Source organism: Strongylocentrotus purpuratus, unplaced genomic scaffold (genome assembly GCF_000002235.5).
Source record: "Strongylocentrotus purpuratus isolate Spur 01 unplaced genomic scaffold, Spur_5.0 spur5_scaffold_6, whole genome shotgun sequence".
NCBI classification, from domain to species: Eukaryota; Metazoa; Echinodermata; class Echinoidea; order Camarodonta; family Strongylocentrotidae; genus Strongylocentrotus; species Strongylocentrotus purpuratus.
In genome coordinates this window covers 41,131,149-41,154,051 of record NW_022145612.1, presented here as the reverse complement: position 1 = coordinate 41,154,051, position 22,903 = coordinate 41,131,149, and the positions used below count along the sequence as shown (strand labels likewise).

General features: G+C 36.4%; 2 protein-coding genes across 2 annotated transcripts in view; one reads left to right on the top strand and one right to left on the bottom strand.

Annotated features, from left to right (window-relative positions):
* LOC579367 overlaps positions 1–1,851 on the bottom strand; it is a 45,776-nt gene extending 43,925 nt beyond the window's left edge. Inside the window, exons 1-4 of the mRNA XM_031000008.1 lie at positions 1,834–1,851; positions 1,384–1,629; positions 875–947; positions 61–171 (exon numbers count right to left, since the gene is read on the bottom strand). Coding sequence (XP_030855868.1) covers positions 61–171; positions 875–947; positions 1,384–1,526 — 327 coding nt within the window. The 5' untranslated portion in view covers positions 1,527–1,629; positions 1,834–1,851. The remainder of the gene's footprint in view (positions 1–60; positions 172–874; positions 948–1,383; positions 1,630–1,833) is intronic.
* Positions 1,852–4,684: 2,833 nt separating this feature from the next.
* On the top strand, positions 4,685–20,359 carry LOC588637 (E3 ubiquitin-protein ligase MARCH11). Its single transcript, XM_788313.5, has 5 exons — positions 4,685–4,953; positions 7,895–8,046; positions 16,208–16,397; positions 17,345–17,505; positions 18,747–20,359. Exons 1-5 carry the CDS (start codon positions 4,938–4,940, stop codon positions 19,128–19,130), a joined length of 903 nt encoding a protein of 300 aa, XP_793406.2. The 5' UTR covers positions 4,685–4,937; the 3' UTR covers positions 19,131–20,359.
* Positions 20,360–22,903: the final 2,544 nt, after the last annotated feature.

The window sequence follows — 22,903 nt, the reverse complement described above, 5'->3', positions numbered from 1 at the left end:
CAGAATATATTATATTAACGACAATGATTATTGCATTTTTTTTTCTCTAATCCCTCATACCTGATGCAATATAAGAGGAAGGTTTTCTTTGGAAAACTCTCTCTTTTGACAGTTTTCCATTTCTTCTTTCATGACGTCTGCTTGAATGACAAGCGGTTGGGCTTCACTGACCTGAAAAAAAAGCAAAATAAACTATTAAACAAGACACATTCACAACAAATTCAAAGCTTACTGCTTATCGAAATATGTTATCTGTTTCATTTTTCACTGATCCAGGTGGTCCATTCATTACAAGAGCAGAAACTTTAAAGCTTATGATGTACTTTGTGACCTCATATAACATAATACAAATTATATTACTTAACCCATTCTGTATAATGAAAGCAAATCTTACCCAAGGATTTTAATGGTGTACTGTATCCTTGGATTAAAAAACAAAATAGACATTTTTTTCCTTGAAACAGGAATCAGCACACGTATTGGGACATTTGTTCCTATAGAAGATGATGATGACCCCATGGATTAAACAAAGAATGAAAATTGGAAACGTGACTCCTGAAAATTAACTATTCAGAATTTTAGTGGTACAGAAGGGGCTGAGAGTAAACTCGCCTTCACAAAGTATAGGAAATTCATTGTGAAAAAAACCCTGATATTGACCAAACGTTTGAGATCATACCAACAAAGGATGCTCATGTATGGGAGTGTTTGACCCAATTCAATTCATATGCACCAATTCAATGTTCTCAATCATTTAGAGTACAAATACCCTGTCTTCAATGACCACACTTTGATTTTCCTTGAGTGACCTTTATCTCAGGTTGATATTGTAACAGACCTTTGTAAATTAAATGTTTTAAATATGATTACACACCTCCATTGCTCTCTTGACCACCTGCTCTCTCTGCTTCCTAAAGTGATCCACACTTTTAGGGAGGGATACAGAGCTGAAGAAACCGAATGAATGAAACAGGATATCCATCAATTAGCATAGATGACATGGTGAGAATAATTGCACATCTTCATTTCGATTTGTACTTATTTGACATGTAATAAAATGGCCACAAGCAATTTCCTTGGTAAGAACTGAGGATAATTATTTATATTCTCTGTAAGTGCCTTCAATCTGTGATTACTTGAAGCCATAATTTACACATATACTATGTAAGGCAACATTTTTACGGCTGGACGTAGACACATGCATTTGTGTGAGTTGTTCATGCAGTTATCAATACAGGCTATTTATAATACAAGTTTGACTGTGCATAATTGCTGGCATTGTTAGCTCATTTTCACAAGTTGTTGGTTAACAACAGTTCATTTAGTTTGGGAAAGACAAAACCCTTGCACAAAAAACAACTGATACATTAATTGAAAACCAACCTGGCAACCTTGGGCGTTTTGCCTAGCATCTCATTCTCCTCAATGTCATTCTTGAGATCCTGGAGTTCCTTGGCTAGTTCTTCTTCTAAAGCTTTGATCTTCTCTGATGAACCAACTTGATACAGCTCTGCTGAGGAAGACATGTTGGTTGTTTGTTCTCGGGCTCCGCGTTGATATATCTTGAACTAATACTGTCCTGGTTTATGGAGGCTGCCCTCTAACTTTGTCACATTTTGATTTTAAAGTCTGCCAAAGGATGGGGAAAAATGATATTATATTTAAAGAAAATTATGAATAAGTTGATTAAGTTTAACAAGTGACACAAGCATATATTCATCACTTAATAAGTGGTAACTTTATGAGGTGGTTAAAAACAATCAAATTCTAGACCATTATGTAGACAGTAGCTTTAATAATAATAATAATAATAATTGTGGGTTCTTACAGTACATCTCAATCTAAAAAAATAATCCAGCTCATCACTCCTGGCCTGGTGAAATCAAACAAGGAGGAGTAAAACAAGTTTGACTGGGTGTGTGCAAATGAAATAATATAATAATAATACTGTTTAAAATGCTGTGGCACATGATAATTTAATACCTCAAGATTTTTAATGTTAACTATGGATCGTGGTAAGTGTTTTCAGAAGGAATAGATATTCGAGGGAATCTTTGTTAGAATTAGAACTTATTTAAATACAAAACTAAGCGTGTGATCTTCTGGTTAAACAAATAACGTGATGAAGCAGGTCTCATACTGGTCTGAAGGGAACCTCTTTCCATTCCAGAACTACTTTTTGAAGAAAAACATAACATAGATCTACAAAAAATCATAAATATATTTTATCTGCAAACAAGGCCAGGTCTAATCTGGATTGGTTTCAAGTTGTTTTCTAACAAGGTGTGCAGATATAGGGCCATTCAATTGGATTCTACAGCTAAGCACACATATTACGTTAGTTTAAACAAAACCTTCACCTTGGCATGAGCCATAATTGTTGTCATTTAAAAATAAAAATTCTCCACAATTTACCAATCCAGAGCTCCTTTCCATGTGCACTGCCAATTTGTAGAAGCTTTCTTAACAATCACACTTCAGAATAAACAGGACAACATTAATGATATACGAGGTTAACTCATTTTTAAACATAGGTATAGCTTACGTAACATAGACTCATATTTCATGAATATATATTTCAACGTGTATGGTATGGTATTTGGTATGGATATTGGACTCTTATTATTAAACCCCGGCCCATTCCCGTCGCTCTCTTCACTTCAGTCCCGTACCTTGCTAATTGTGTTTTTAATACACCACATCACTCGCGCAAAACAACTGCATTATCGTTCTTAATCCACTTTTTTCTCCCACTCTCGACAATAAACCACCAAAATTCCTTTAAGTAATTCTTGATCGTTTTCTACAATGTGTGCTGGTGATGAATATGATGGCTTTAAGCCCCAAAACTTACGTTTATTATAGACTTCAGGACGTCATATCCTGGGACGCAACTTTTAATTGTTTTGAGCATGCGCAGATGGCGATAGCAACCAGCGATGTGTCCACCTGCCAGCCAGCCAGAGAGCACAGCACTAGCTAGTTTGAAATTCATGATGAAGCGATCATAAAAAGAGAGCGTTATTCATTTAAATATATTTCCTAATCTTATACTTCTTCTGGTCTGTGGTCAGATCTTTCTAAAGGATGCAAAGCAATGGCGTATAATTATAAGGGACACCGGTACAATGTGGCAGGGGCGGATCCAGCCGGCGACGGGGGGGCAAATCTTGAGAATTTTTTTTTAGCACCGACTCAGCCGGCCGGGTCGATGAATAAGCGGGGGGGGGGGGGGGGGGGGGGGGTAAGAGCACACTATTTCTGATTTTATCCTATCTTTTTACCGTTTTGGGGGCTGGGGGGGGGGGGTGGCCGGGCCGGAGAAATCGCTACGTGGATCCGCGCCTGCAATGTGGGGGGGGGGGGGGGGGTATGGGTGCATGAGATGGCAGTTTTACCTAGTATACCTTAATGTAGACATGGGCGGCAGAGCATTTCCCAATGTGGAGTGGGGGGCACCAACAAAAAAGGGCATTCTCTTGATAAAGGGGGCACCTACAAAGGGAAACCTCAAAGCGAACTTATATAGGCCTAGTACCTAGTTTACATTATCATGATTGTGATTACATCATCAGGAATATAGTATTTGTTTCTCTCTTTACAAGGTCCAAGATATTGATTACTCGGATCGTGCTCATGAAAGTCATGTAATCAGTATACATTTATGCACCAACAGTATTTTATCTGATACACAGGTGGAAGTATTCTTCTCAAACCATGCAAACAAAAGGTATTCATGAAGCACCTCCATCACTTTGGCAGTGATTATTCTAAAATGCACAGGTGGGAAGTATCCATCGCGTCTAAGATCTGTGGATATTTTGGGGTCAAGCTATTTACGAACTCGCTTATTTAAAGTGCCCATAATTGTAATTCATAACTTTCTTATTTTTTTCCCGATTTCAGTTAAAACGTTCACCAGTCTGCTTCTCCGATTTGTTAGCATTTTTTTAGAGTAGCTGTCTTTTTCTTTAGGGATAAGCAAGAATACCTCTGAATGAAACCACTGTCCCTTTTTTAAGGCAAGTAGAAGCTTAAAATAGAACAAAGCATTATTTTGATACTAGCTTTGATCAAGTGAGCTAATTTCCTCAAAGTGTGAGTTTATCCCAGGGCCTTTCAGTGTTAAATATCAAATTATTTTATTACGAACAATCGATGCTATATATGTCCTTCTAAAGTGTAGATTCTTGTTGCTACTATGATTATTCTACTGCTTGCTTATGCTTAACATGAGGTGATACCACTAATTTAAGCGATGTTTGAACTAACTCTTTACACCCATTCTCCTTATTTAAAAATTAACTTTTCCAGGGAATCCCCTAAGAATTCGATTCTTTATCAAGAGATTCTATAAGATTTATAAGCTATAATCTTCGAGAGGTCAAGTTCGCAGCGAGGTCGGATCGTGTAGGATTAAGTATTATGTTCTCCATGTGAACTGGCAGAACAATGGAAGATATCGATTGATTAAGCACTTAAATAGAATCGCGTGTATAAATAGGACCATTCATTTATTCACCTCACTGCGCACAACGGCCCCTGTACTCTTTATTAAGGGGGATATATATTATACACATAATGCGGTACTTGACCCCAAAAGGTTTTTGCTTTTGTAATCAAGTTGAAGGACATGGATTTTTTTTTACTCGTTCACTATGAGGTACATGTAATACCTTAACTTCATAGAAAACGAATTCAGTTGAAGCCTGTTCCTATAAGAATCCTTCATGAATGGGTAGGATTATCACATTCTTGAAGGGATATTCCCCCTTTATCTCAGACACCTGAACTTGAAAGTACACGTTTTTTGAAATTTATGCTGGCTATGAGTATCCTATCGAAACTGATCCAAGTTCATTCGTGACTTAGACTTCGTGACTGGATCTTGAGAAGTTGTTCTGTATAATAGAGTTTGGTGACGAGATATATTCACTATGCCGTGTTGGTATGGTAAGTGTTCTCCAGTTTTATTAAAACAAGTTATAACTCACGAACGAATATGTAAAGATCAAGCTGATTTATTTTGACATGTTATTATTGTATATTGTTGTGTGTTGGAAGCTTGTCGAATGAAGATCAATCAATCTATACTGAAGTTAAAAAGACAACGTTTTGAACTATTGTGAAAACAAGATCATTAAAAAGACCGTATTTATCATGACATAAATCCGTTTAGCAAGCGACCATCAGGGAGATGGGAGTTCAATTTCATGCTGCGTCGTGTGGTTGACATTTTGAAAAACACAAAATGGAAAACCTTTCAACAATATGAAACTCGCCTGTTGCCATGGAAACTACCTGTAGAACCGAGCACTCTGATTGAAAATACCGTCTCTACCATTTAATATCCTGTACTCACAAGGTAAAACAGAAATGATCCGCTTAGAATGTTTTCCCGGTATACAACGGAAGTGCTTGTGTTTGTTTTTAATGTGACTGTATTATGCTTGGGAACTGAGTACCTGCACAAAATGTACAATTAGAAAAAGTCTAGTCATCACAATTGTGTTTCAAGTTTAACGTATACAATGTGCCGTATACCAACATCCCTGCCATATGCATATTAAATAAATCATACACGAATGAAGAACGGTGTGCCCGACTGCTGAGAACACAGCATTCTTCCAGAATCTCGGGTAAAGTCTTTGTAAAGTATAGCTCAGGGCTCAGAAGATCAAACAAAAAATGTTATGAATCAACATCCAATTTATAGTCTTACTTGCAAGTTATTCTGAGCGTAATATGATATTTTTTATTTTCATAACAGGTCTTTCAGCTATCACATGTTTTGTCTTTCAGAAAATATTTTGTAAATGGTGGTTTATCAATATTCGGGTAGGCCTTACTGTACTCGCTCCCTGATGGACTTATAGTTTGAAGTTAGAATAGCCATTTTGTTTTGTTTACATGCGTGATGCAAAGTTAATACAGACGATGGGTATGGTAATAACAGGTTCGATCAGTGGAAGCGACTTCTGAAAGTGTATCATATCTGCTGGCAGTAATAGTAAGAATAATAATATGTCTTGCTTGTTTACCCAGGGTAGCCTGATCGGTATTCATGTTGTTCTCCCTGATGGCCCTGTAATCATGAAAAGGCGCTGAAGCATGCAAGGAATGTCTTACTTTTAGCTTGTGATCAAAATAATAATCAATCCAAGGAATTTCTTCCTACCAGGTACCCATTTACCTTACCTATATAGGTGGAGTGTGGTGAATGTAGAATGATATCTTGGAAAAAGACATTAGTGCCGTACGTGGTGGGACTCGAACCACGAACCATGCGATACACAGTCCAACAACGTATCCATAGACAAACTGGATGGCCTCATTTGGCTCCATTGCTCATTGCAAAATTACTTTTTGTTAGCCAATCCAATAAAATGTTCATCTATTTATCCTTGTTTATATCGATTAAGTATTTAAACCTCGAATAAAAGATCAAATAGTGTTAAAAAAAACCACCATTGATGTTGGTAACAATCTGTTTTCCCTTTAAAAACAAAAATCCAGCATCACTAATGTATATAGACCTACTACTATACTTACTTTGTTGAATGGCGGAATCAAATCACCAATATTATATTAATTAATTGAAGATAAGTAAATTCTTGTATGATATCGACATAATTATTATGTTATTGTTTTTATTATTCTCATTTTCCTGTTTTAATTTTGTCTTTGTCTGTTTGTCTCCTGTTCCCATTTTTGTAATTACATTTTGTACCTGTATTATGTTACTGTGTGATATATAATATTTGTGAACCTGCCTCTCGCCAGTCGACGAGGAAATATTTTCTCTTGTTATGGCAGAGGACCTTGATAATTGAAATGTACCTTCTTTTTTTTTATCTACTTCCGAAATAAAGATGAGCTGTTGGGTTAAACAAATACACCATCATTCAGATCTAGATCTATATTCATTACAGTTTCATTTAAATGGTTTTATCAAAAAACAATTAATGCCTCGCAGCCAAAATGCTGAATTGTGCATGTTTACATATACATGAGCTCCATTACATAACATTATATTTCATTTGTTACAACCATTCATTCAAACAGTATTGGTAACATTTAACATTAAACAGTTATTCAGTTGACAACATAGTTCCTTTTTCTTTTGGTAAAGACGCTATACAGTTCCTAATTTGAATACATATAGTCCCTTTTCTTTTGTAAAGAGGCTCTAAAAAAAGTTATTCAAAACTCATACACAAATACACTATTCGAATCGATACATAAATTATATACATTACAGTTCTTCATTTGATTACACAGTTCATTTTGTTGTTGTAAAGAGGCTCTGTTTATAGTTAGTCAAAACTCATACACAAATACACTAGCATTCGGAGCTGGACCTATTTGACTATACACAGTTCATTTTCTTTTGTAAAGAGGCTCTGTTATACTAGTTGGTCAAAACTCATACACAAATACACCAGCACTCGTAGCTAGACCCATATACATTGAACTTGTTTATTTGAATACACAGTTCCTTTTCTTTTGGTAAAGATCTATAATAAAGTTGGTCAAACTCAACTTGGCGCAATTCCTTTAAATGCCCGCATACCTGATACTCGTTGGAGAGGTATCTCTGTGTTGACAAACAATGAAACTCGTCACCGCTCCTGTTAATCCTGTGTTCTCATTGGTTGACGGGTTATGCAAATGAGAAAGATTGATCTATTGTATACCGGTGTTCATTCATCCATTGACTTTTTATTGTGAAGGGCTCTATTATTTCATTCGTCTGCTGCCCAACTTCTGTTATAACTATAGCCCTGTGAGGATTTATCACAACAGAGCCAGGAGCGTATTCGAAAGCACACCAAAATATTAAAACCTGCTATTTAATTATTTGATACTTTGTCATACATGAACTTTTGAACAGGATTGGTAGCAGACCTGCAGGATACATCGATGGATGCGGTATTAGTTGAAGAACTTCGGCTACCGACGATGGCTGTAGTTGTAGAAGCGGGTGATGAACCAAGGGAACCAATCCAGGGGTTTCCTGAGGAATGTCCTGAAGATGCCGAACAGGTCAGTGTTTACAACGTGGGTGTAAGAGGGGCCGGTGCTGGTAAATAGATGATCTGACTACATTTAACAATAACAATTTATGAAACCGTTTTTTTTTTAAATAAGATCTTTGTTTAAAGAAATGTCGGAACAAGGTCTTGGACTTCACATTTTGAGTTAAGGCCAGAGATCACGGTTACAATTATATCACGTGCGATAATATGGAAATTAAGGCAGGAAACATTGTCAATTATGTAATTATTTTCGAAACTAAGTTCAGTTGAACTGAATTTGTCATTGCGTCACAGTGAAAAGCCTTCGTGGTATTAAAGTGTGCATAAACTTGTTATATGTTGGCCGGAAGAGGTTTGTATTTGCCTTTATACTATAGTCCGCGATTAGGGATTTATAAATCTCTCGAACTACTAATGATGATGACAATATCATGCTTTTCTGAGACTTCTTGGAAGACTGTGATTGTTATTATGGAAACGGCAGGAAATCATTGAACGTGACTTGACAATGGCGACAATTAAACCTCACTGAATACCCTGCAGTAATATTACCACAAGACTATGATGCTAAACAAATAAAAGGTGTTGTGCAAAAAGTCAATATACGAGTATGAATAACAGATATTAGGGACTTTTAGATTCGCACGAAGACAATAAGGATTGCTATGGTCGACGTCCTTTTAATGCACTGCCTTGAATGGACGTCACACGTATCAGTCCACTCAAATCTAAAAGTCCCCATTATCAATCTAATACATACATGATTCATCGCCCGATTCTAAAGAGAGGTAGGTGCACGTATGTAAATAACAGAGTGGGTGGGCCGAGGGGAAAATAAAGGAGCACCAACAAAAGTTTACAGTTTACCAATGATCTCATTCAACAGTTCAAGAAGATGGAGAAATCTGTAGAGAGAATTTCTTTAGAAAGTACAATAAGCGTTGAAATATAATTCTGGATATATTAAGATTTATTTCTTGTCTGATACCTGTACAATCGCAAATTACCGATATGACCAATCGAAGATGCACATGCGGTATATTATGATAACAACATCCGTCACCTTACATGTCTAACTACAGGAGTACAGCTGACTTTGGATTTTAAGTATACATTCGTGTGAAAATGTGTTTTAGCACCATAGCTACCGGAAATCCCTTGGTATCATAATTTAAGAACAATACAAATTCTATTTCCAGTACAAATTCTATATACAGTGTGGCACACGTGCACACTATAAAACTGCTAATGTTTTAATCCGGTAGATCGATACCTTACTCCAATTCTACTTTACGTAATTCCTAATATATCAATACATAAGTACATCTCTGGTGATAGATCAATACATTTTCCGAAAACTTTCTGTGTTATAACAGCTGTCAGTGTATCCAAAATATAATTTAAATACTTGATTATGAATATTTTGACATTGACTTGTCATATTTTTGCGCGTATACGCAGTACTATACCGCTCAGTGATTGTGAGTGGCGGGGGGGGGGGGGGGGTGTATGGCAGCAACTTCTTTCCAACATTTATTTTCTTCTTCTCAAAATGGGGGGGGGGGGGGTGGTGGTGCTTAACATACATGTCTCTCTCTATATTGTGTCAAGAAGCAATAGATGATCTAAAAAGTCGTTTGTTATAGTCTTTTGCAATTACCAATATGATAGGCTTGATTACAAATCAAAACAGTTCACTACAAAAGTGATTTAGTTAAGTTAAACTGCACAAAATGTAGTATACAGTCCTTTATTTCAGAGGAAATGTATATTGTTTACATAGTTTCACAATTATATACTGTACACACTCTATGGAAAATTCCAGTTCCAGTTAACAATAACAGAAAAGCCCTTCGGCAAAACTATCTCTAGTCAAGCGTTTCATCCTTTTGTACCAAAGCACCACGAATCGGAACAAAATGGGTGATCTAATGCTGAGATCCTGCAAGTATTGTGGCGCACTTCATGCACAAACAAATCATATGAATACATTTAGGTTAAATAAAGTGGTCATTTTGTACTAGGGATCTACAGCCGTCATAACAGCGATTGTTAGCCAACATCGCTTTTGACATCTTGCCAAGATGTATTTTCATGTCTGACAAATATTTGCACTCCAATTCTTCATGTTCATTTCAGGGGAATTCCGTTGACGTCATTTTGCTTTCTCGCTGCTCTCAGTCTTAATGATATTTTCATCCAGGGAGGAATCGTAAAAGTTATTAAAAAAACATTCGCGTTAGATGAATAACATGTTGGAAAGAAGATTTCTACTTATTAAAGGATCTAAATATCTTGGTATTAGTTATTACAGCTCGTGTTTACAGCTCTTGTTTGTGACATGCGCTACTATAGTTCACAAATCCAAGCTTCTTTTGTTTAATTGTTTGCATTTTCGTCTAAAAAATCTTCTCTTTTGTCATATGGGATTTTAATGGAAGAGAAAACGGTTTGGAATGAAATCTGTAGCCATTTGTCTACTACAAAGAGGAAAAGACATTTAAAGGTCGGGTCGTGAGTGGCGGAAATAGAAGTCCTTTGGAATAACATCACTTTTCCAATGTCCTTTGTGTCATGCGCGGCAAACTACCATCACCATCAACGACTCTCTAGGACAATACTGTGATAACTGCTACTTATTGTTTCTAATATAGATTACAAAGGAGTATTTATATTACAGTTCATGAGATTATCCTCATCTCTTTTTAGTTCAGAGTTTGTCTTTTGTCATAAAAGACGAATTTGTACTCTTTTAATCCTCTATCGATTGCAAGGCTTTGTTCTTAACTGCTCTGGCGCCTATATAGGCCCCGGTTATAGGCACAGTGATTTGTTTTGTAGCGCAAAAAAGCCCGTTAATGATTGTATAGACTTTTTGTACTTAATCTGTCTTACAAAGCAAGTTGTTTACCTTTTACCGGTAATAGTTGATGTTTATAATGGAGTTTGATCGTGAAGTGTTTGAAGTTTGTCGACCAGAGGGGAAATACGTAATCTATGCTGAAGAGAGAGGTCCACTTTGTCTTCCCGACCATGACGGATAAGAAAATAAAGATGCGTCTTGAGAGACAATTTTACATTCGTACCCCATTGTTTGCAAAGTTTCGTAATCGCCTTTTCGGTAATATTGTTATAAATAATCCCTCAATTACTATTGTGGCCGCCCCTTTCAGAGGAATAATTTAACTTGGGGGGGGGGGGGGGTTGACTGAAAAAACAGTTAACGACCAGCCGTACAGAATGCGACCCAGAGACAGAAGAGATATTTCAAGGGATTTCAGTTTCCATATGCCTGGTACCCATCTGTAATTAAGTCGGCATGGACTGATAATACTTGACCAAGGTGAAACGGTACCCGTATCCTGTGAGCCCCAATCACTGATTCCAATTCACGAACCCTTATTTTATGATCAAGAGAATGGCCTAAATTAACTTTATGACCCTGATTACCCTCGATCTTGTCCTGTTCATGTCTCCAAAACGAGGAAATTTTTTCGGAAATAAAATTGTTTACTTGTCTGAACAAATTTGATGGCTACCAGGGAATCTAAGTTCTTTTCATCGATCATTTCTTGCGATAGCTCTCCAGATTATCCAGAAAGTTGTTTGGGTACAAGTGTATTCGTCTCGTCTCTGACAGTGAAAGGCAAAAGAAAAGGGAATCATAATATTTTCAGATATTTCGTCCCACAACTTTTCAACAAACAACACACAACACCGATTTATTAAAAAAAAAGGATTCTCAAAATTATCTCCGAGAGCCCACAATTTTGAGAATCCTATAAAGCTATAACTTAATTTGGATCTCGACACCTAATCGAGCTGATCTTCTAATTCATTGATCATCATTTTATACTGTCTTGAATTTAGTTTAGAACTCATGCTTCTGCAGATCACTGCGTGATAGCCTATTATGCTACTGTGCCTTTATCATCGAGGCCACTTTGTAAACGGCCTTCCCCAACCTAGTTTCAATAATCGAATTCCAAGTTGTAAAAACAATTTCCCCAATGTGATTTCCTTGCACTCAAATTTATGTGAAATAGTCCAACCCCAATAATAACAATAGAGTAAACTTCTACCCACATCAAACGAAAATCCCCTGAAATAAATGACATGCCAGGGTAACTATAATTAATGTTTAACTAACCATGACTTTGCATTCGTGAAAGAGACGTATGTGGAGCGTCTAAATACTTTGAACTTATTTATTGACTGTATTCACTAACTTTACATAACAAAGGATAACCATGGCAGACACCAGTCCTATAGCGTAGGCATATTTACATTCGCTAATTCCAATTGCTGGTATACTTGTAAGGCATGTGAATAGTATTATGCATAGAACATTGAGGTACCAGTAAAGCAGTCTAAATTGAATTTGGCAAACATGGCAAATGGTAACAAAAATGATCAGTATATATACCTCGTATAGGAATGACTACATGTCTTTTGAAATCATACTTAAACCAAGATTTGCTTATTCGCACGATATTGTTACCAGATAGTACATATCGTGCGATATAATTAGGCCTACAAGACTGCATATTTTCGGATGGCAGCTAGTATGCATTCTTTTCTACACATATACCTACATCAATAAGTTACATAAAATTGGGCCTCCAAATACGTCAGATCTTCAAACTGATGGGTTTGGGCCAATTTCTACTTGTTTTCTACTTCTACAGTCTCACCATAATGCACTAAGTACCTTATTGCATTATCATTGCATGTATTGATATACTAGCCCATTGAAAACCTTCTTTTCATGGTGTTGCTTGGGGATTTCTGACATAGCAACTGCTTAAAATTTGAAAGAATTTGGTGAGTGAACATTGTATATAAACATGCTATATGCTATTGTGAACAGGTGGTCAGTTGATGGGAAGGGACGTACCTACCAGTACCAATGTCTTTTGTTCATCTATAGCTGACCGATGAATGAAAGATATGATTGTGATGTAAACATGAGTACAAACGGCGAGGGTTACAAAAGATGTTACATAACTTTTCCAAAGGCAGACCACAAAGCCCCTCTCCCGCGTCCACCATAGGTCTTTGTTGTCCGTTCATGCTGTTAACAGTTAGCTTTTAACTTGAAATTCTTACTTCACCGTTAATCTTCCCCGGAATGTGCTTTGGGTCAAGTTTGAAAGGACGGCTTGTGTAATGCAGGAAAGAGGGGGGGGGGGGGAATGGCGCTATATATGAATTTTCGATGATCTCAGTAAACGCGCGATAAAAGCTTGACCAGTTCAAGTCAAACAGTTGGTCTTTCCTGCGAGGAAGTTTTATGTAACATGATTTGAATAAGAAAGCATGATGGTTCTTCTTTATTTTCACCGCAATTACGAAATCACTCAGTAAAAGCATTGGTAATGTTTACTGAAAAGAAAAACTAATTTCATCAGTTCTCCTTAATATAGAATACTATTTTTCATTTTTGCTACTTGATTTTTGATAAACTCAAATGGAGGCCTGCATCCAAACATAACTGTGACGACATATTGCTTGGAAAATACCAAAATCATAGTGATCCTTTGATTCACATCTTATGAGTAGATGTGTGCTGTTTAAAGGTACTATGTCCCTTTTGCAGCCAACCTCAAATTCTGTAGAACTTTGCAGGAATTATGAATATGTCATGTATGTCCTATCTGTGAAATTTAAACGTTAGCAGTGTCCTCATATTCAAATTATGCAAGGAAACTCGTTTACTTGCTAGACTTCACTGTCAGACACTATTGAGTGACTGCATGACTGGCTTTTTCTTCTTTGGTAATAACATACATGAAAAGAGTTGTAAAGGGTATACATGAGCATTTGTCTACATCAATAACCCACTTCTTGTGATGGCCAAGATTAAACTGATTGAATCTTTGCGCAGCATAAAACGTATGACCATTCGGTACAATTGTCTGAAAATCAAGACTATTACTTTTGGGCTCTATAGCCCTAAAGTCGATTTGGCAACTAATATTTGTTATTTTCCCACTTCAAGACATTTTCAAGCCCCACCTTTTTTAGGGAAGTTCTAAATTAGTATTATCTTTCAAATGCAGTTGGAATTTAACTTTTTCATTTTTTTGGCCTGCAAATGGGACATAGTACCTTTAAAGAAAGTAGTCAATAGATCAAAATGGAATTGATAGTTTCTACAGGCAATCATAATACAATCAGGAAGATGATACAATGATAATGTTAATCATTACATTATATCGGCATCATGTACTTTTTATGGAGACATAACCTCACGCAGTTCAAAATATGACTTATTTGTTCCATATGTCAGGAACTTATTTTAGAGAGAACTTCTGATAGACCTTGAAAACAGGATATCCAAGTACAAAGTTCACCAAGGTATTTAGATCTATGACAGTGGAGCAACAAACCAAAAAGGATATATTCTCGTATAATCTAACCAAATCTAATGCATAAATCTTTAAGTTTTATGCTAAACATGATTTCATTTACCTGTTACAAATAATTGTATTGCAATAGTCAGAATGCGAATTACATGCATTAATTGTTGCTAGATAGGGTAAACACTATGACTTGATTGTATACCTAGCAACGCATAATATATGCAATTTGCATTCTGACTATTGAGATAAAATTATTTGTAACAGGTGGATGAAATAATTTGTAACGAGGCACTTTACAACCATTTGTGCTTTAAGAATTAAATTTGATTACATTACGAAAAATAGTCTAATGAGCTCTACCTGACCTGTTGTTAATGGGTTGTCGAGCGCTTAAAGCGACTCGGTAACATTGTTGAAGGTTGATGAAAAAATTGCTTAATTTTTGTATAAAATGTTACTTACTATATTACTTCTACTATACTAACCCTCTGACATGCAAAAAATCCTGAACAAATTCTCAAACCACAAAGATATTTATGGTTTTCTTTGAAGGCGTCGATGGGAGGCACCCTCTAACAGTGATTAACAGTAAATTCTCCCAACCATTTTTGAATTTTCCCAACCGTTTTTCCATGAGAAAAATACATAAAACAGGCTATAAAAATCTGTCAACACTTAACTGTCTGGAATGGAATGTAGAGCCATTTTATTGCTTTGTGACGATTTACATTCACCTAAAATGTAATTAAATTGTCCTTGTCTTGATGCTGAACAGGCTTTGACAAGTAGCAGAATAGAAGTAGAATAATATAGTTGGAAGAATTAAGGAATCGATCAGATCAGTTTTTCCCAATTTGTACCATGAATAATGATCCGTTTTCACTCAAATTTTCAGATTATCTTTAATTGTACATCTAGCATTGAAGTCACTACCTTAGCATCACTATCTCTCATCTGAACAATGTTACCTAGTCCCTTTAAGGGTAGACGGTAACACCTGAAGGGTAACCATGCATGCGGGCAAGTCCGTGTACCTGGGCAGCGTTTCACGCAACTATCATGAGTTTAATTCCATTCCACCAACAACCCATTGCAACGCGTGTATTAAGTTTAAAGCCCATCTGTACAAGTGTACAGGAGGGATTAGACCACCCTGCAAGGTCAGTGGACAAATGGTTATCTCATCAAATCAGCTCTCAATAAACATAAGAAAAAGAGGATCACGGGGGACCAATGGGCACCAATTATGCATTGTTTGTTATAGAGGGCGCAAATAGCTATAAGTAGTACAGTAGGGCTTTAACACGCATTTCAATGAGATGTCTGAAAACTAATTTTTGTACTTACGACGGTTTCTTAAAATGATGCCCTGGTCTTTCTTTTTTTGCCCCATCTTTCATATTTCCTCTAATCCAATCTGTAGCATATGCGGGGCTATCAAACTGATACAAACATTTATTAAGGAAACAATACTTGCCTATATAATTATGATAATGTTACCACTCATAACACACCCTGCAGTTTCCACGCACCCTTGGTGATCCGTATGCTTACGTAAGGTTTACCGGGATAGATCGAAGCACCCACTGGTTAGATGAAATTGTAGTCTAAGTCTTAAAGTTTGTTGTAAGAAGGTAAAGCCTATGCAATGAGAGGATGCGAAGATGTGTGATAGAAACATATTGTTAATCAATTCACTTTGCATGCAAGCAGGTTCCTCAAAATCAGGATCCAACATTTTAGTCTGATTTTCTATTTCATTCTGATTTTCTATTTCATTTTGATTTTCTATTTCATTTTCAGGAAATCCAGGGAAAGACAATGTTGGACTCGCCACCCCAAACATCGTCATCACCATCTGTTGTCTTCATGCATACCAATGAAGACGTAAAGACTAAGCTCGAATTCCCCAATGCGAATCGAGCTTCGTGGTCATCGACATCGAGCAATGATCCTGTCTGTAGGATATGTCACGATACAGAAGATGAGAGAGGTGTGTATAATTATCATGTAGGGAATATTGACTGACTGACTGTAAGGAGAATAGGGACTTTTATTTGCCCAGAATATGATCATATCCCCCCAGTACGCAGTATATGCATATTCCAGACCGTACGTCTAACATCCGGGAAATCAGATTCGACATCATACAAAATATTGATAGTATAGTTATATAAGAGTAACTACAATGTATGTTAATGACAGCTATTTTTTTCCCAGTGCATATGAAATTATATTGGTATCGTAATTATGTATGCAAAGCGATTGAAAATATCCTCGATATATTAAGCGCCATGTAGCACAGAATATATAAATTATCATTATGATTATTGAATAGTAGTATTGCACTCGTTTGCGATAGGAGGAATCTGAATTAATGCCATCCAATGATTATCATCCTGTGACTACGCAGTATTGGTCAAAAGTGGGAGGATGCACTAATCGTATACAGAATCGAAATACATATAAACAACCACCTTATCATTATCACATTGATGGTAATATCTGGAGTAGTATAGCATTGTTTATTGTTAGTCTTTATTTAGTATAGCAGTAGGAGAGGGATAGTTGCAGTAGCCTTGATAGTAATAATGACAATAGCAGAGGCAACATGGTTAACTTCTCCGGGTACAAAATCATATAACGTATTAGAGGTACCAGTATTATTGTTATATATGAAGTGATGTATGTGTGAATAAATTTAACGGTTGGACGCCGAAGATAAGGGAATGTGTATTGATATCATCATATTTCAAAACACTTATAATGTGAAATAAAGGTGAAATCAAAACGAAAACTCTGTCCCGTACGAACGTTTGTTGATCTCGATGTGATGCAATTGTGATTAAAAAGTATTTCAATTCTGTCCAGATGTTTTGTCTGACTTTACTACATCTAACTACATATTGTATATTTGTTTAACCTTTCATTTGTTTTCAGGAAAGACAAAGCTTATCTCTCCTTGCGGCTGTTCTGGGTCGGCGGAGTTCACACATAAAAAATGCCTTCAAAAGTGGACGCGTATGAACGGGGCGACTATATGCGAAATCTGCAAACAGGGCTACAAACCAAAGTATATCCGATTCAAGCAAAAATTATTGGTAAGGAAGCATTTCATTTGGAGGCGGGGGGGGGGGGGGGGGGGGGGAGGGGAGGGGGGGGGGGGTAAGTAACTGTCCTGCTCATGTGGAAATGTAGATTTCATTTATTAAACTAAGTAAATGAAATTGATGATGATGAAAATCCCTTCAGACAGATTTTCGCTTTTCAAACCTTTGGCGTCATAATTCATCTGGCAGTTCTTGCAGTAGCTGTAATTGTAATTGATAAGGTTTATTGATAACTATTCAAATTCACAGCTTAAAGCTGACACCTTTTTAATTTACAAATAAAACTGCAAAATAATATGAATTAATACATTCAGTAAGTTAATTGATATGGTATAAAGAAGAAGAAAGAGAAAACAAAGGGATAATAGTGTACCGATGAAAGTAAGAAAGAAGAACAAATGCTGTTTGTTTGTAAAATAAGAGTTTACAATTAATGTTTATGATACCAGTAATAAAAATGCAGTATACAATTGGAATTTTAATGACGAAACTGTTTCTGACCAGTATAACATCATGTAGACAACCTTAGATTAATGCAGTAGCCTTGTCAATAAAACATCAACAGGATTTAATCGCCATAAGGACAAAAATGAGGATCATTATTATAATTGCAATTGCTCGGTTGACTAATCAAGCATTGTTAGATGTTTTTGGCTGGTGAATTGTGCATCAATTATGTAATTAAATAATATATAGTCGTCGCATGAGCATGTATTATCAATCCTGTCTCACAGTCCTTGACTATACGCAGTAATTAGGTCATGATGTATAAACATTGTGTCTGGGAAGTTGAAGAAAATTATGTCAGATGGCCACTTACATGACCCCTCAAAGAAGTTCTGGCTTCGAGAGAGAATGGAATGATTATATTTTGATAATGTTGGTCAGCGTTTTCTTAAATTAATGTCTATACAACAAAATATAAAGTTATGAGAGCGACATTATATTGATTTGAAGGAGAAAAAAAGTATAATGAGGAATATGTAGACATGTTTTCCATAAATTAAGTTTTAAGCGTACCCTAGTTTTGACATGGGTATATTTGAAGAAATGTGTTATTGTGCATGTGGGGAAAGTTTCATGTGAGTGAATAAAAGTAGACTGGAAAGTTGAACAAAAATGTTACTGGTTAGATTGATGTGTATGATCATATCGGATTTTTTCACGAATATTTAGAGATTGATCGTGCCTGACTTACACCCTCTCTCACCTTCTCTCCTCCTCTCATCCAGACTCGCCAGGTCATGTGTATGGGTAGTGCCGCATCTCTTCCTCTTCTTGTCGTCATCATCGTCGGTTTCTTCCTCCTTGGCGAACAACTCAGTCTCGGTACTTACGATGAGGAGGATGATAGTTCATCGAGCGGCAACGTCGACGAGAGCGGTGTGAGGAATACCAGCAAGCTCATGGTTTCGGTGTGCATGATTGGAACAGCAACGTTTGGTATCTTCCTTCTGTGTTGCTTCTCCATCTGGGCTGCTAAGGTACAACCTCATCAGTTAGAAACGGGCAGTGGAGGTCTCTTCATTCCAAACGGCCAGGACGTCGAGAGCGGGCGTGGTCGTCGCAACAATTCCAGACGCCAAGGAGTCCCTGTACCACTCTATTTCTTCTAAGACATGGCCAATATGCAACACAATATGAACTTTGACCGTTGGAGTAAAGACTCATAAACTTGTGGAGCTAGAAGAAGGATTCTAGCTCGACGTTTGAACTATAAACGGCTTCATGCAGTTACCGCACGTCTTTCCATAGTGTTTACTTAGTTTCTTTCTTTTGATGCATCGAAGCAACACTGATTTTTTTTTCTTCTGGTGTACATGTATATCATGTATATAGATATTTATGACGATATACTGTACATTAATATAAATCCAGTGTAATAGTTCTCGAATCAACCGCCATAATACGACAGCAAGCGGGAAGCTATGTCATTTATGGTAAATATAATGCTAGTTCTATCATTACAAGATAATTTGTATTTCTATGAATCTAGGACAACGGCTACATAGTAGATTGGATACCACACATACAGGACAAGTACCGGTAAGCTATCTAGAAACACCCGTTGGAGTATGGGACAGAGGATATATAGAGGATATATTGGACACCTACTAACATATCAGATTATCAGTGACCTTAGGAGATGCAGGAGATTTTTGTTAACATTAACATTTGCCAACCTCATCAAAAATGTGTTTTGAAAAAAATTATACTGTGTTATGATTATTTTGTGCGTGCTGGGCTACCTATAAAGAAAGTTTCTAACGAACTGTATGTATCCATCTTGACTTAAGGTCATTGAATGAAAACTTGAGAATATCACTAACAGTCCCCCGTTTATTAATATTATACTCTTTAATAACTAATTCATTTGACGGATAAATGAATTTCGTGAGTGTACCAAAGGAATTAGGTGATATGGATTCCTTTTTTTCTTAGTAATTATGCCTGTTTCTATATAAATATTAATCATGACATTGCAACGTTTGCAATAAGTTAATGATTATATCAACATTTCATTTAAAGTCTTCCTATCGGTAACCTCAGCTTACCATTCTGTATTTGGTACTACAAATGATAAATATCAGGTCGTTTGTTTTCAACATGAAGCTTATATGCGCTGTCCTCGCTATGACAAAGTACAGACTTTCACGTTGAACTATTTTTGATGGATAATTTCTTCTATAAAGAGTCTATATAGTGCACAAAGGCCGTACATTGTGTGGTTTCCGCCAATATATTTCCCTTGTGACACTTAACGGTGAGGTCATATTGTAAAGGGAAAAAATGCAGGGTGAACAAACTTTTAAAATAAATAATTACAGTTGCCTTAGGGAGCTTATGTATCTGTTTTTACGGATGGAAGTTTCTGTTTCAGTATACATCTCTTTGTGCTATTTTGTTTGACATATTACTATCTCACACTGCATCTTCATTATGATAATGAAACCGAAGGGGTTTCCCCCTAAGCTTAAAGAGAATGGTTAAGTTCTGGGAAGAGGTGAAAATAAAATGTGAGCGTTATCATTGTTATTATGCAAGTGTGGAAAACATCACATAACAATAATGTTCCCTGAAAAGCATGGCTCTTCAAATGCCTTAATATTATAAATATGGCAATGTAACAGCATAAAAATCGGGACGGATTTTTATGCCACATGTTCGTGTAGACCCATATATTTATTTCTGAGTACAATGCTTGTTACTTTACCTAGACTGGGCCAAATTTCTTATAACTGTAATGATTCCAGTGCCTTGCAGTACAAACCAATACTTATAGCTAGATGATCAACCTTTTCTGATTGATTCCACACCGTTTCTTACACAATGCAATCGCATGACCATAACTCAACTTTATCTTTAATTCAGCGTTTTCTACTGTTTCTTCATCACATTGTCTATAGAATTGTTTGAAATCACAATTAAACAAATCAGTACTAAATACAAGTCACATTAATTTCTTTCCTGAAAGAAATTCACATTTAATCGCGTCATGTTAAAATTATGTAATACGTCATAGACACGTGACACATAATATGGCTATTGAAATTGCCTTACGTTGATTTTGGAAAGTAGCTATTATCGTGTTATGAAAGACAAATATTACTCTCGATCCTCGATATTTGTAGTCATATTACTGAAAACCAAAGATTAGACGATTATAAATGTCAAGTCTGTTAAATTGTACATCAAGAGACCTTTGTTCGTGTGGGATGTAAGACTCTGATTTATCCTTGACAGTAAGAAATCAATCACACTTCAAAATCATTTCTCCTTGTTTTATTTGTTCATATCTACATGTAGCACTCAATGTAGCACGCATTGTGTAGATATCGTATAGTCAGGAGTAGAGGTAGTGCTGAAATGTATTTTGCTACTACTCTTTACAACTCAACGCTAGAAAGGTCTTGTTTTTTTCTTTTGATTTTTTTTTTTTTTTTAGTTTCAACTGTAGTCGCACAGTTATACACGGGTGAGAAGACCGAGTCTTTTGTGAAACTATGTTATGTTCAGTATAGTACATATTTTATACGCATTCTTTGCATATTTACAAGATAAAAGCAAGTAATCACAACTACTAAAACTCTGCATTCATTAGTGTTTGTTTTGTGTACCGTGAGACAAAAAATGGCATCAGTCCTGCATGGTAAACAAATATTTTATGAGTGTTCCATATTTCAAACTGCTTGAGATATTTAAGTTGATATATTTGCGTTTGCTGTCTTTCCTTTGTATACACGAATCAGTTTCCCCATAGACAAGAAGAAGTACACATCTAGAAGAATACTCCAATGGAAGCATTCAAACTGTCAGTTTAATGAGGATGTCTAAGGATTGACTTTAATTTCTCATTACATTTCTGAAGGATTTCCGTTTCCGTTCGAAACGTTTTGTGCATACATTTTAAATATCTAATTTAAAAAACCTTCTATATACAGCCATATCGGTGAGCCATTAAAATAATCATCATTTCCGTTTCAGCATCTAGCCAATTAGTTTAATTACTTCCGTAGTCTTTATACGCAACACCAACAAGCTATTAACCAATTTCCCAGTCAACAACGAATTACCATCATAGATAATTATTTTGTAAACATCTATCATAAAAGGCTATTTTAGAATAGATGGCATTCTAAGAAAGATAACAGTTCATAACTCCAAAGGTTTGAACTAGCGTATGATGTAGCCTTCCTCCCTGCCACTCACCCCCCCCCCCCCCTCCCCCGGTCAGGATTTTATAAATATTTCCCGGCAATATCCACCGTTATGTTAGGACAGCTAAGTCATCTCGTAATGAGCATAAAACGAGAATCAAACTTGAATTAGGATACAGAAGACTATACCCTTTCTTAATATTACACCCGGTGAACATAAGTACTCAATGTGATTAGCTAATCTAAAATATTTATATGTTCATTCAATTAACTTCCCCTTCTCCGCCCCTCCCCTCTGTCTCTGTCTGTCTCTCTCTCTCTCTCTCTCTCTCTCTTATTCTCTATATCCATCTCGCTCCCTCTATCCAACCCTCTGTCTTTTTACCTTCCTATCATCCAAACTCATCCACTTTATTAGTCTACTGACTCTATCAGCGCATTGATCCTTTCATCGATTAGCCAAACTTTAAAGAAGAATTTTATGATAATTGATAGCGCTCCGACAGGAATAGATTAATCAAACCATTCAGCCGTTACCATAAAGTACTCCCAATCATCGTTACATATATCCATCATCACCGCCTGCATCAAAATAGTTACTCCCCGTAAGAGAAAGAGAGAGAGAGAGAGAGAGAAAGAGGGGGAGGGAAGGATGGGAGAGAGAGAGAGAGAGAGAGAAAATGAGAGAGGGGAGGGGAAAATGAAAGAGAGGATGAGGAAAAGGGGAAGAG